Raw genomic sequence first — 15302 nt, 5'->3', positions numbered from 1 at the left:
CCTTCCACCTCTACAGCTGTTGTGTGTTGTCTGCTCTCTCCTGGACGCTGCGAGCTACTAAATAGTACCACCCCAGGCGCTCTTTGCGGCGGGAAGCAACTCTTCCTTCGCTTCTGTGATTGGCAGCTTTTTTCACTCTCTCGCTCAAAGTATGCGCGCGCGTGTTTGTGTGTTGAATTGAGTGCGCCCTCTCCTACTTAGGTTCCCTCCGCGTCTTGGTTTCCACTGGTAACATGGACACAGGAGTTAAAGAAAAACAATAACTATCAGTTGAAGGCCAGTTTATGTCAGCTTAAAGGGTGTAGATTTTTTTTTTGGGGGGGGGGGGGGGGGGGGGGTTGTTTTGTTGTTAAGGGAGCCTTTGTTTCTGGGTAAATGCTGATGAAGACTGTTTAACATATTTTGAGATGTAATCCCACCGTATTTGAAATTATATATTTTATTAAACACAATTTACACAATTTAGCAACAGATCATTACACTTTTGTTGTTCTATTCCACAACTTCGTTCTGGAATTTTCATTATTCCGATTTTAGTGTTGGCCTATTTATATGTTTCCCCCGTATTTTATACGTTTTTTATCTTTTCAAATGTATAACCTAATGTACGTCGTACTATAACCTTTATACGAAAAAAAACCGGGAAAAGTAATCCTCAATTTTATACTGTTTTTTTATCGTTTCGGAGTCGGTTTGATAGTCATAACCTGCGCATGCGCGGTAAACTGTCTGCGTTTCAGTTTGTGTTGGTGTTTTTTAATTTCAAATCATGTGCATCGTACAAAAACGCTTATACGAGAATTATAATCATTTATAATGGCAGCTATTAGCCAGGTTGGCAGGTATGGCCCTACTCGGCTTATTTTGACATTTCCGGAAAAACTGCGTACGTGAGTGATGTTTCAGTATCAATGTGTATCGCGGTTGATCGCTCGTGCAGGTGACTTGCATGTAGCATATGCCACTCTGCTACAAAACATCGCGGCAGTGTCGTAAAGCAGAGCGGTGACGACGTCAGCGAGTTTACTAACATGGCGGCACAGTAAAGACATTGGTCAAAGCAAGTCGTCCCTCCGGACATAACATTGAATTATTGTGATGTGTCACGTGGTGAAGTGAAAGTTATTAGGATTGAACAATGGACACACGCATTACGCCATGGGGCCGCCTCGCGACGCGGGACTGGGGCGCTTTAAGTGGACGGAAAGGCGGGAATGAGGGTGCGCGCTGTTGCCACCTGCCACTTCCATATGTTCCCCGCCGTGGCGTGCACGAACACTGGCACGCGCAGGCTTCGTGTGTTTTTTCTTTTTCCTTCTTGACCAGCTCAAGTAGATTTTGTAACGTTACAGTAACTGTTTGGACGCCAGCTGTGGTCCAGCACACAACTGACAGTCAGAAATCAGTATTTGTACGGTTGGTGTGTGTGGAGAGGGGGATGTCTAGTAAAGGTATAAAGTTGACTGTAAATTAAATATTGTAAGAATTAATCAACGCTATTTATTCTTCTTAACGACACACTTTATTATCATTTTAGCATACATTTAACGAAATAAATTATCAAATTTAGCTAGGCTAACCTGTAGTTGCATGTGTCTATTTATCAGGGTGTTTTGGACTGTTTACGAGGGTTTGTGTATCTAAAACGATGTATTGCAAGAATTTATGCACACGTTTCTCGATATTAATGATTAGCTTACCATGCTTTAGCGAAGCATTTAATAAAAATATCGTATTTAATGTAGGATAAATTGTACTTGCGTCTTTCATCTTTTCCTCGTGTTTTTTTATATTATTTTTATTTTTTATGTTTATTTTTAATGATAAGACTCAAATATATTTGAATTGATTAATAGATAAGAAAAGAAAACCTTTATTTGTCTCAAAACGAAAAAATATAAACAGCTTAAAAAACAGTATTTTGTTAATATGTTTGTGAAGTTTTCTAAGTCGGTTGAATTTAGAATTTAATATGGGTACTATTGCATTTTAATGCGTGTGTGTGTCTTTGTGGTTACTCATCGTATATTTTATTGCCATTTGCGTGGCTTTCACAACTGAAATGCACAACACACTTAAATGAATAACCACTGTACTGTATCACCATTTTTATTTTCGTTTTTTAAATTGATTACTCTTTAAAATATTTTTTTTCACACGTTTGTTGTGGTTGAATGGCCGTATTTTTTCCACTGACTGTGTCCCGCGGAACTCCGGCTGCTTCGCACCCCAACTCACAGGTTTGCTTTGAGTCTCCTTAGAAACCCATTGTGTGATGTGTGAGTATAGTTTTTCCCCTCCAGCTCGAGCCCCCTGCAGTTTGGCGCTAGCTTTAAGCGGTCAAATATGTCGCGAGCAAAAAAATGCCGTCTGTTTAGCCTGTGGTACCTGCTGTCGGTGACAAACACATTCGTTTGCATGCAGAAAAATAGGGTGGGGCATGCACCTTAAAGCTGCATGCCTCCAATAAATTAAAGTTCTGAGAAATATTTCTGTATCCACAATATCACAAATATCAAATCTATATCAACCATGATCATTTTAATGCTCCCACTGTAAAGTGACCTTGAGAGTTTTGAAAGGCGCTTAGAAATTGAATGTATGTATTATTATTTTAATGGATGTTAGTCAAAACGTAATTTTTTTGTGCCAGTCTTGTGGTGGAGACCATCTGAATGTGCAAGTGTGCCTACCATTGTGGATCTGGAATAACTTTCCATCATGGCAATCACCTCTACCACACTCAGTGTAGCTATCAGGACTGTTTGGTAGAGTGGACACAATGGTATCCACTTCCATGAAATACACTTGGCAACCCACCTTGGGTTTTGCCGAAAGGCACCTTGAAGTATTCTCAGACCATGAGAAAAATATTATCTGGTCTGATGAGACAAAAGGTGAACTCTTGAGTATGAATGTCATACACCCCTCCTCACCTTATCAGTCATCACAATCACATCTGTCGTTTTTCTTGTCATCATTATTCAATGTGCAGAATTTGGACTAAAAAAGAAAAGATTCCATTTTGAGATGAGTCTGTAAACATGGAATATGGAGAGAAAAAAAAATACCTGCTGGATGTAGTCTATATAGAGATAGATGCACTGGTGGAAAGATAGACAGATGACGGACAAACTGATCGACAGGCCCCTTAAAGGACAACCGACATCTCCGGACAAGTTGTGTCCGTAATTTGTAAAATGGCTTCAAATGACTTCTACTGAGCGTATTTTACAAAGATTCCACCGCATATAGCTATATTTTCCGTTTTAAGACTCGCGCTGAATATTCCGGAAGTCTTGTTTTTGAATTGGTGACGAGTCTGTATGTGATGTCACTGAAGGAACGCCCTGACCGAAAAAAAAAGGACACATTGTAGCAGTCCTTCCATCACGTCAATGCATTTTGCTGTGCTTGTTTGGTCTGAAAACGTCATGTTGCACCAAAAAGCGCCAGAAGAGGGCGACCAAGCTCCGTATAAGAAATTTATCAGCCTGTGGAAACGGACTGATTAATTCCTCACAGGGAGCTTGGTCGCCATTTTCTGCCACTTTTCTGGGACGCTACATTGCAGTCCAGATGCCTCAAAATGACACGGAAGGACTTCTTTAATCAATTGCAAACATGTATGCTTTCCTCTTCAGAACTATTTGAATCATATTCATAACTGAATGTGTAACAAGAAAGCATATTCTCCGAATCTGAAGCCATTGTTTTTATTCTCCAGCAATGCAAGACGTCTTGGCGTGACGTCACGAACTGGGGGTGGGACTTTCTGAAAATGCCCAATTCGCAGCTCAATTTTTTTTTGCAGATTTTGGACACAAGTCATTTTTATTGGTGTTTTCCATTTGAATAAAAATATCATACTGCGTGCTTTGGGTATTTTAGATGCTATAAAACGTTTTTCTGATGTCAGTTAAGAAACAAAAAAGTGACGTTGGTTGTCCTTTAATAGAGCGAGAGAGACTGGTAGACATACTGTACATTTATACCCTCGGTGACTGCAAACGATTAAGATAAATCTATCCTGCAAGTTTTAGACATTCCCCCTGCTCCTTTGACCTTCAAATCTTGAGTTTGATACAGGGTGCTTTAGCCACGGAGACTCATGCTGTTTGTGTACTAAGTTAAAAAGTAGAAAAACAAGGATGTAAAGAAGGATGCAGAGCGCAATGCATCATGACACAGTGGCCTTTCCCAGACCACACAGTCAACCCAGAAAACCGAGAGACAAAAGGAAAGGAAGCCCGTGCACCTCAGAGGTCACCGGGTTACATTTGTTTCACTACTCAAACAAGCAAAGTTAGCACAACAATCATTTATTGACGTTTCTTAAGTCCCTCGTTTCACAATAAAATCCCATCTCGTGTTCAAGTGGATGACTCGAACTGCAAAATAACATTTAAAAAAAGGCAAGTAAACATTGACAAAAGGACAGCGTTTGGCTTGAGATAATTACATTTGGAGGCATGTAAACAGCATTGCAATGCTAACAAATAGCCGGGCAGTGTTGTGTCCTCTGACTGATTAGCCAACGAGCTACCTGAGGAAGACATCATATAATCATTTACCAATATCAGTGGAGATTACAAGTTAAGCATTAACATTATTTGCCCACCCACACTTCCTTTACAGTTGTGATTAATCTTAATTGTGATTGGGAACCCAACGAAAGCGAAACCCACCATGGTGGGTACCTGAAGTGAAAGCCCGACCCTGAGGGAACACGCGTGTTCTGATTGTGCCGTGCTCTTTGACCGAAGTGCAGAAAGACGACGCATCCTCTTCTGGCTTGCTGCTCCCGTCCTTGCATATAGAGGTCTGAAGACCAGAGAATGACCCGTACATCGGGATGGTTTCTGTGTCCCATCGTGGCACGCTATCGCTGGCATTACTGTGTAACACGGCGTCGCAGCGCTTGCTAACGTCTTTCAAGATCTCCTCCACGAAGTCAGAGGACTCACGGCCGTCGTCCACTCTCTGCCTTTTGCGGGGACTTGTGGATTTTTCACCACAAGGCCTTGCCGGTTCGCTGGTATCTGGCTCCCTGTCTGCCATTAGTTTCTAATAGAGTACACATCAAGAGCTACATGTAAGGATCTGTCAAATTCAACATTTATGGTCTATATTTTATCCCATGAAAGGAAATAGTGTTTCTGATGTCTTAAAACATAAAACAAAACTTAAAAAACATAAATGAAAAATATTTCAATAGTGTAACCAATTAAAGCATTTATTCATTGTGATTTAATGCTGCAATCCGATTTATTGTGCTACTCCTTCTCGTATACTGGCTTTGGCCACTGGGAGGGAGTACAACATGCTTGTCTGTGACTAAAGTGTCCTTGAGAGCTTTGAAAGGCTCTTAAATGTAATTATTATTATTATGATTATTATAAAATTAACTCATTCACTGCCATACGATGTGCAAAAATGTGTCCACTCCAATGCCAGGGTTTTTGTCATTTTCACTCAAATTGCAGGACCCACAGAATATTGAGGTTTAGGACTACATAAACGTTCGATACAGGGTAAGAAATCTTACACTCTCTTCTTTCATCAGAAAGAACTAATTAATTCCTAAGTTACGTGGGTCTGGAGGTATCTGAGCTTGAAATGAAGGTGGCTGTACAAAATACAATTCAATACATACATATTGATCGATAGGGTGCTTTAACAACAGCTGAAGCTGGACAAAAGGCAAATGCCCGCTGGTGGAAAGTAAAAAAAAACACTACCAGAGGTCTGAACAGCACTTTATCAGCACCACAAAAGCAAAAAAAAAAAAAAAAAAAAAACTTGAACAAATTCAGGACTGGCACTCAACGTCACACTTTTTAATTTCCGAATAAATTTGGGAATGGCAGCTAAGGAGTTAAGAAATATACTAATACAAATAATAGTAATACTGTGACTTTGTAAGATGGTGTCATATCAACCTTATTTTTTTGGGTTGAGGATAAAGATTTTTTTGGGAGTGGGGGTCAGGGTCCTGGAACGAATTAATGCCATTTCTATTCATTTCAGTTGGCAAAGATGATTTGAGTGATTTCAATTATGAGCTTGGTCTATCTAATGAAATCTAATCTAATGAAATTAACATCTCAAAGCACACTCTGCTTCATTACTATACACATTCTTTATATTGTGTGCTTTATATACATTTACAATACATTTACAATGTCTTTTAACATGTTTTAGTAGTTTCAATCCAGACAAACGTGTTTGTCTGGATTGCCTAACATTATATATTTTTAAAACAACAGCTTTACAAGTGGTCTTTCACTATCTAAAACCCGCCTCAAAACTCACTTGTACTCTGGCATTTCACTCAGCATGATTCAGACTTCATCTTGGTTTCACTCCCTGGGGCTTTCTACTATCTTTGTGACTGCTTTATGTCCTGTATATGTTAGTTGTCCATATTAAGTGCTTTGTTACAGCTTCAGCTGTTGTTAAAGCGCTATATAAATCAACATGTATTTTATTGTATAGTATGATAGTTTTCACTCAGTGATGAATATCTCGGTGTCGGGTGCTCTTAAAGAAATTGTTCTCACACCTCCAATACAGACGCGAGAAGCTTTGCTTGGCACGCAAGCTGCCTCAGGTGCAGGTTCCTCTCCTCAGATGGGTCACTTTGTTTTTTGTGAAAGGTCTCGTGCACCTGCAGGAAATTAGGATGTGATCAGATAGCACTTCAAATCATGTTATATAGGCTTAAAGTGTGAATACAATGGTTGAACATGTTTTCCAATATGCCCACCTATCCCATATTTGGGAGAAATCACTGAACCAAATTTCGGCAGATCACAAGCCCTGATTTTACTGATGGAAGACACATTTTCTCGACTCACAAATAACACCCAACCTGGATATTGGCCTCCCTTCGACATCCCATCCGGGCTTGGCATGAACTGAAACTCGTCCACAGTAAACCATCTTGGTCATGTGTGCAGGAGGAATTGGGAAGCATGAGGCCTTCCTCAGGAGAGGGGATATGTTGAGGGGTGAGGGGGGGTATCTCACAGCCCTGAAAGGGGACCAGCTCTGCAGGCGATAGGCTGTTCTCCAAAGTGGCCGGAGAATCTGTAAGAAAAATAGTATTAATTTTGTTATTGATTTTATTACATATCTCCATTGAGTTATTGCACTCCAATTTGACAATAGGACATCATTCAGAAAATCGTTGGGATTACTTTGCACATTCCAAATTTCTGAGGTTTTATTAAAAATCAAAGTTTCTCACTTCATAACCAGAAAAATAAAAAAACAACACTCAAGATGCTGAGATATTCAACAAAAAAATGTTTTTCTCATTCAAACTTTGAAATTTAGCCTATATAGGTTGCGATTCTCCCAATTTCCATAATTCACAAACAGTAAAATTCACAAACTTTCACAGTTGCAATACCAATGTAAAAAAAATGTTTATATTTCCCACCTCCTCCTAAATGTCTTGAGAAATTCAAAACATTCCAGCTTCAGACATATCTATTCATTCAGAATACTTTGGAAACTCTTTTCCATATCATAATAATTCAAATATTCTGAAAATTTGCTGATTTTGCCTTTCAATTCCACTAAAGGTAGTTTCTACTGTATATCTTGGATAAGTATTTCCTATTTTCACATTTCTTGGCTGATTCAAACCTACTTCAAACTGTTTATCTCAATTAACCTAGAATTATTCTCCACGATAATTCTAGCGTCTCTAGAATTCCACACTTTCCTCTCCTCTTTCATCTAGAACTGTTTCATGTCACAAAGGGGTACATTACTCTCTGTGTCTTTGTTTTGTCATATTATTTGTTATTTAGTTTTTGTTTGTTTTGACTTCAAGATGGCGCCGCGAGAGTGGCTGCCTTTCCAGCAGCTCCTGTAATTATTTTTTCTACTTCTTTCTTTCCTTTCCTCTTCCTTTCATAACTTTGCTGCTGTGTTACTTCCGAGTAGAGTGAACACTGGCGCAAATGGCTGCCACTGCTCACCTGTACAAAAAAAAAAACATTCTTATCCCATGACTGTAAAGTGTCCTTGAGAGTTTTGAAATGCGCTTTGAAATTACATTTATTATTATTAGTATTATTATTATTATTATTATTATTATTATTATTTCCAGTAGAATTTACACATTTAACGGATATTTTCTTAATTTACCTCCACATTCTGTATTAGTTGCCCAATTCAAACCACTCCAACTTCAATTATTCAATTATTATTATTATTATTCAACTATTTTACATATTAGTCATTCAAAATGTTCGTACCCCTTGCACAATCATTGATTTAAATAATTCCAGTTTCAAGTCATCCATTCTACATGTCAACAAATCAATTGAAGAGTATTTCAAGTGCGTATCATGTTTCAGTAGTCACCCGCAACTCTTATAGAAATGACGTTTCCAAGTTCTGCTTGCTTTTCTTACCTGCCATAAAATCCAGTGCAAAATCCCCAAAGTCTTGCTCACCTGCATCACATCCATTGACCTGTAAAAAAAAGTAGCTTAATATGAAGAACATGCATGTATAATATGAACCCTCCAGACGCCCCCACCTCAAAAAAAGGAATCTACCAAAGTGTCCCACCAATGTGGCGGCTGCACGGATACACTGACAATCATGACTCAGAGAATGAGCGTGATGCGTTCAGGGCACTTGGGAAAAAAATGTATTTTGGTAATCTGACTTTCGACGCTATTTATGTAGGATGCCAGAGCACCTTGTCAAACATTAACAGACTGGGGCTGATGCACAACTGCATCCATATCGGTCTCCCTATTTTTTTCTCCCTCAAACGTGCAAACCGAGTCATTAACCACAGCAAGGGAGAAAAGGGTTATTTTAAAAATGAAATTCATACCTGTGAGCTGAGTGAGTCACTCTCTTTTCTGCTGCAGTCTTCTAAATCATCCCATGCTATTGTTGGAAACGCTTTTACAAAAGGGAGTATAGAACGAGTCATTATTTTGTTTATTTGAGCGCATTAAGAGCAATGTAGTGCCTGTAAAGATGTGTAAACCTTGCTCAATATTGCAGGGCAGTGCCACATAAAAAGTGACCGGACTGCTGCTTCTGGGCACTTTATCCTGTAGCAACTATAGAAATATTTTTAGAATTAGGATCTGGATTTTTTTGCGGCCAAATTTAGGCCCCGTGTTCCATACCTTGTCAACATGACGTGGGACCCTCCTTCCCCCGTTACCAAAAACGCTTCTCTCGCCGTGGATCTTCATCTCTCCATTTTCTATTTGCACGATTCCTCTGATCATTTAAAGACCACATTCTCCCGGTTCGTGGCGCGGATTTACGTTGCGGCCCAATCAAATGAACGTATTAGGCTCGTCTCCAGGGACTGAGGGCGTCCTCGGAGATTGCGTTGGAGGGGGGCGAACGGTCTTTCTGGGTTGGAGTGACAAGGGCATGAGCGCGCGCAAAGGGCGCCTTTGCAACGGTTGAGTCGGGGCGGACCACTTGCACTCCACTTGAATAGATATTAAAAGAAACGCTGATTCGCACTTCAATGTCCAATAGACCATCGTGAATATACAAATACGTGCGTTTACGGTTATTTATCAAAGCAGTCATAATATTCCGCGCGTTATTTTTAGTGGTATAAAAAATACAAGCTGAATATAACAGATTTTTTTTTTCAAGAGATGAGTTCAAGGCCAATCGAAGTGCAAAAGGAAAAGGGCGATTAAATTGGACGGTTTGGTCAACACAAGCCGTGACAATTGCCTTTCCACGAAAAAAAAGAAAACAAACAAGAGACGTGCAGTGGACCCTTCACGCTGAATGCACCTGTGTGGTCGATACTGTGTCAGAGGGTCGAGCTGCCACGCGTAATGGATTAGCGAGATAAAGTGCCTCCGTGGGCGTCACTGTGGAAGAATACGACACCAAATGACAACGTTTACGGTTGAAGAATAATTTAATTAAAGTACAGTGATACCTTGGCTTACGAACTTAACTGGCTCCCATACAGAGTGTGTAAGGCGAAAAGTGTGTATCCCTAAAATTATTTTCCCATAGGAAACCATTATAATTAGAATAATCCGTTCCCAGGTCCCCATAAAACATAATTTTCTACTTTATACTTTTTTAAGCCTTAAAACTACACAAAATATACCTTATTTTATGTATAATAAATGTGCTATGGTATTATAATTGAATAAATAAACTGTACTATATAATAAAGTTGTTTTATTTACCTTTGTGATGGTCAATGGCTTGATGGAATGGAGTGGCCGGTTTCATCAGCATTAAACACTTGATGAGGAACGCAGCCTTCTTCTTTTATCATCTTGAGGAATGATCCCTTGTAGGTGCTTCCTCTGTGATAATTTTTAGTTCCTCGTCAATTGTGTTCCAATTAGCTGGGTTGATAGCTTTTTGCATCAAGTGTACAGATGGCTTGTGGGGGTTTGTGGAGCCTGATTGATGGGATATTTTAACCTTGCAGTCTACACTCTGCCTTTGAACTATCAAAGTTGAAACTGTCACTGTCGTCTGCCTGTCTCTTTAATGTTTAAAGAACCCCCCCTCACTGCTACGTTCTTGACCAATCACGTGGCTTTAACCGAAGACTGAGGGCGGGGGATAGAGGACAAAAACAGTCAGCTGCCATTTTGTTGTTAGAAGAACGGGCTCGTTCGCGAACGACACATCACTCATTGAGGCAGCTCCGTGTACGAAAAAAGTTTGTATGCCAAGGTAAAATTTTCATAAATGTAAGGTTCGTTAACCGAAAAGTTCGTAAGGCAAGGGATTCATAAACCGAGGTATCACTGTATTTATGTCTGATATATGAAAATTCAGGACGCTATTTATTACTTCACCATAGGTACGACTGAGAGCTTACACAGACGTTTCACCATAGGTTATTGGTGCTTGAAAAGTATATTTTCTGCATGCTTAAGACATTTATTCCAACAATGGGCAAATAAGAGCATTTCTTGAATAAATTAGTTTCAGTGGTAAAAATGGTGAAAAAAATGGAATGCATGGTTGACTGAATATGACGCACTTTTGCTCTTAGTGTTTGTTTTTGTACTCCAATATGTTTACTTTTTGCTTTAATGGCATTCTGCCTTCCCGAAGTCAAAATTGAAAAGCTACATCATCTTTTTTGAATGTCATTATTTAAAATTAGTGACACATCCCCACCCCGTTCAATGATATCTGGCATGATAATGTTAAAATCGTTCATTCTGACAAACAACAATTACTCCAAATTTATTTCATGAAAAAAAATTTGACTTCATATGTTGAATTCCTCCTTTGACAACATCCCAACACATGATATGAACGACAAACAATGACTCAAATAAAAATGCTGACATTCAAAAGGCATAGCATATACAGTGTTCCTCATCTTTAACTAAACCAAGGCACATATTTTACATGAGAAAAAAAATCTCAAAGCACACCACCAAACAAAAAAAAGTCACAAAAAGTATCAAGAAAAAAATATAATTTTACCTCATTTTACACACAAATGCACTTCATGTGAAATGTCTGTTTAGTTAATTACAATATTATTTTGAATGATGACAGGTAGATGATACACATAATTATACCTTCTGCCAGCTTTAGTCAAAGACCATTTACAGCACGGGTGTCAAAGTCAAGGCCCGGGGGCCAAATCTGGTCCGCCACATCATTTAATTTGGCCCGTGAAAGCAAATCAAGCATGTCAAGTTCCATGATGCTTGCTAAAGTTCGAACCACAATTTAAAAGTGTCATATGTAAACCACAATAACAGTCATTATTCTTGATTACAGATTTGAAAACTATAGCTATAGCTGAGTTCTGAATGGTTTCACTAAATTCATCATGGCCTTCAAAAGGAAACCGTAACTACAATGTGGCCAGCAGCAAAAAGAAAACGAGTTTGACAACCCTGAGTCATTGTAAATAATTATCAGTTCCGTCATATAACACTGTTGTGCCGCATATTTGGAATCCATTTTTAGTACTGATCATACCATTTGGTATTCTCAACCAAGAGGTTCAACAACATTGGGTGTGGCGTACAATTCAGCGTAAAGGTTGGCACTGTTGGGACAGTCTGCGGCTTGATGGATGCATGGCTTGAGAAGCCCGCCATGAGAAGAAAGGAGCGGTGATGCGCATGTGGAACTGTCGTGGTTTGGAATTGAAGCGGATTTACGTGCGACAGGAGATGGGACAATTTTGTCAACGGATGCTACAGCTTCGTGTTTTCTTTCAACATTTAGCTTGTAGCAGACGTGCACATTTCACCATGACATCCCTGATCCACCGGTGAAAAGGATGCTTTGATCCTCTCCCCTTTCATCTAGAACTGCTTCATGTCTCAAAGAGGGTACAGAAAGTGCTTAAAAATGAATGACTGTGTCTTTGTGTTGTCATATTATTTGTTATTTAGTTTTTTTGTTGTTGTTTTGACTCCAAGATGGCGCCGTGAGAGTGGTTGCCTTTACAGCAGCTCCTGTATTTTGATTTTCTACTTCTTCCTTTTCTTTCCTCTTCCTTTTATCAGTTTGCTGCTGTGAAATGTATTTTTTTTTCCACGGCGAGATCCAATCCAATTAGGACAGAGTCAAGGGGACAGTTACCACCGACCCCCTACCACCACCCCGGGGCCTTTATGCGACTCCACTCAGTGACTCCTTATTAAGTGCGGCCAGCAATTTGAGATTGCCTCTGCACTCTTGTGCCAAACTGCCCTCTGCACTGTCATGGTCGGCACCACACTGATCCTTCATTGTGCTGTCCTGTAATTCATCGTCCGGCCAGCAGATCACATATTCAACTTGGAGTAACTCGAGCGCCAGGGTTAGCGCGCAGCTAGCGGTCAGAGATGGAACATACTTATTGAAGGCGTAGTCGGCAAGGCTCAGCTCACACACTTTTTGGGCCAGGCTGCTGCATTGTTTCATAGACAGATTGGTGGCATCCATGTGGTTGGTGTGGTAGTCCAAGAAGAAGGCCAAGGTGGGGGCGCCCAGGCGGAAATGGAGGCGGACCAGGATGAGACACTCCAGGTTAAAGAGCTGCTCCCTGGTGAAGGTGTCGCAGCACAAGGACAAGAGATGACTGATGCTGGGAGAGCACACCTCCACCTGAGAAAGATACATTTGACCATCCATCCAGAATAGTAATAGTGAAATGCTGATATATGTTCAGACGACATTTAAAGGACGACCGACGCCTCCGGACAAGTTCGTCCATAATTTGTAAAATCACTTGAAATGACTTCTACTGAGCGCATTTTACAAAGATTCCACCGCATATAGCTATATTTTACGTTTTAAGACTCACGCTAAATATTCAGAAAGTCTTGTTTTCGAGTTGATGACGATGCCTGATGTGATGTCACGTCTGGAACGCCCCTGACCGAGAAAGTGACACATAATGCATTTTGGGTACTCTGTTTGGTCTGAAAACATCGTGTTGATGGCGTAATTAGAAGGAAAACACATAGATAATGCGATGGTGAATGTTTGTGGTGTGTTGCACCAAGACTACTATTTGATACTAGTTGAAACAAATTCCCAGCAGACAAATCAGCCCATTTCCAATGGAGCTTTTGCGCCATCTTGTGCATTTTCTGGGACGCTACATTGGAGTCCAGACGCCTCAAAATGATACAGAAGGACTTCTTTAATCGATTGCTAACATTTATGCTTTCCTCTTATGAACTATTTGAATCATATTCATAACTGGATGAGTAACAAGAAAGCCTTTTCCCCGAATCTGAAGCAATTGTTTTGATTCTAGAGCAAGGCAAGACGTCCTGACGTGACATCACGAACAGGGGGCGGGACCTTCTGAAACTCCCCATTTCCGGGGTCATTTTGAAGTAGTTTTGGGACACTTTAACTCATTTTTATTGGTGTTTTGCATTTGACTAAAAATATCAGCCTGCGTGTTTTGGGTATTTTAGATGCTATAAAACGTTTTTCTGATGTCAATTAGGAGACAAAAAATTATGTCGGTTGACCTTTAAATTCTGGCACAGCTGGCCTAATGCGATTTTGATCGATTTGATTGACGGACGGGCAGATCTAAAGGGAACAACTTTGATTGGCTGTCATTTGAATTCAACTATGCCCTCTCCCACAGCGGTGCAGCACTCCCTCTTGCAGATCCGCTACGCTTCCTATTTGATATAAAACGCAAGTTAAAAAAATGCCGCTATATCTATCTATATGAAGTCGATAGATACCATTAAACATTTGCAATTTTTGATGATGATACTAGTGCAGCGTGTTCTACCAGAGACAAATTCCTTGTGTGTTCTACATAATTGGCAATAAAGATGATTCTGATTCTGATTTTCATCTACTGTTTAAAATATAAGTGCCTTTGGGCTTATAAATACAGTACCTTTTTGCTGGCAAGTAGCAGTGCTGTGACACCCAGAAGCTGGTAGCAGTCGGCGGCCACGGGCGTGCATGCCAGGAACCTGTCCATGATGTTGACGGTCAAGCAGCAGCACTCAAAGGACAGGTGGAAGTGCTTGTGCACCTCGATCAGCCAGCTGACAAGTTTGCAGCGGCCCTCAGCAGTCACCTATTAATTAATCACGTTTATTTAAAGCATTGAAATTATCTAACAAATAGAAGTTTGGGGATCTGTACTTAGTATGACAGCTTTTAAATGCTGATTGGACATTTGTCTCTTTTACAAAATATATGTGGTCCTAATTTGAGCACAAAATGTCTCCTCCCCTGCATTTGAACCTACTTGTGGTTGAAGAGCAAGACTTTTGCACGGGTAAAACAGCGCCTCTCTCTCCTTCTGGATCTTGTAGCCGACATCACCATATTGAAGATACCAGTTGGAAGCTTGATCTGCACCCTCCGGTTCGTTTACACACAACGGTGACGATGCTGCCCCGGTATGAGGACTAGGAGAACCTGCCAAATCATCCTCGAAACCCGAGTCAGTCAATCTAGACACGAGTTTCTGCTTCCGGTGCCGATTGACCCGGAGTCGTACAGAGCCATCACCACCCCGTTTAACGAGCACCATCTCCGACGTGCGCCAGATACACCCGAACACAGACAGAAGCCAGAGTTTACCCAGTGGAAAGTGAAGGGGGGAGTCACCCCTTTCCCGGGGTCTTCCCCGCTTCGTTCGTCTCGTTACCATAGTGACGACAGCCCGATGAAAACAATTGAAGTTGCCTGTCTAATTAGTTCTTAACACAGAAGCACCAGATGTCAAACACTTAAACTCGGCTACCAACTGGTGGAGTAATTAAAATAATAGCAAAAGTAATTAAAAAAATAATACAACAAAACCG

General features: G+C 40.3%; 2 protein-coding genes across 2 annotated transcripts; both read right to left on the bottom strand.

The window, feature by feature from the left end:
* Positions 1 to 4453: 4453 nt before the first annotated feature.
* On the bottom strand, positions 4454 to 9275 carry mcidas (multiciliate differentiation and DNA synthesis associated cell cycle protein). Its single transcript, XM_088995457.1, is given in 7 exon segments — positions 4454 to 5067; positions 6566 to 6670; positions 6875 to 7092; positions 8433 to 8493; positions 8867 to 8971; positions 8973 to 9101; positions 9171 to 9275. Coding segments are annotated over 7 exon segments (1140 nt in total). The 3' UTR covers positions 4454 to 4650.
* Positions 9276 to 11121: 1846 nt separating this feature from the next.
* ccno (cyclin O) lies at positions 11122 to 15148 on the bottom strand. The gene is made up of 3 exons (XM_088994022.1): positions 14741 to 15148; positions 14381 to 14566; positions 11122 to 13113 (listed from the first exon to the last, which is right to left on the bottom strand). Exons 1-3 carry the CDS (start codon positions 15146 to 15148, stop codon positions 12637 to 12639), a joined length of 1071 nt encoding a protein of 356 aa, XP_088850148.1. The 3' UTR covers positions 11122 to 12636.
* Positions 15149 to 15302: the final 154 nt, after the last annotated feature.

Source organism: Hippocampus bargibanti, linkage group LG04 (genome assembly GCF_051943395.1).
Source record: "Hippocampus bargibanti isolate YZ-2025 linkage group LG04, ASM5194339v1, whole genome shotgun sequence".
Lineage (NCBI taxonomy): Eukaryota > Metazoa > Chordata > Actinopteri > Syngnathiformes > Syngnathidae > Hippocampus > Hippocampus bargibanti.
Note: the sequence above shows the minus strand (reverse complement) of the source record. Positions and strands in the feature narration are given on the sequence as shown.

Excerpts from the sequence above, each read along its gene's own strand:
- ccno (XM_088994022.1), bottom strand. The coding sequence starts at position 15,148 with ATGGTAACGAGACGAACGAAGCGGGGAAGACCCCGGGAAAGGGGTGAC. Across the intron at positions 14,567-14,740 it reads GTCTTGCTCTTCAACCACAA|GTGACTGCTGAGGGCCGCTG; the intron begins GTAGGTTCAAAT and ends ATTAATTAATAG. Across the intron at positions 13,114-14,380 it reads TGCTACTTGCCAGCAAAAAG|GTGGAGGTGTGCTCTCCCAG; the intron begins GTACTGTATTTA and ends TATCTTTCTCAG.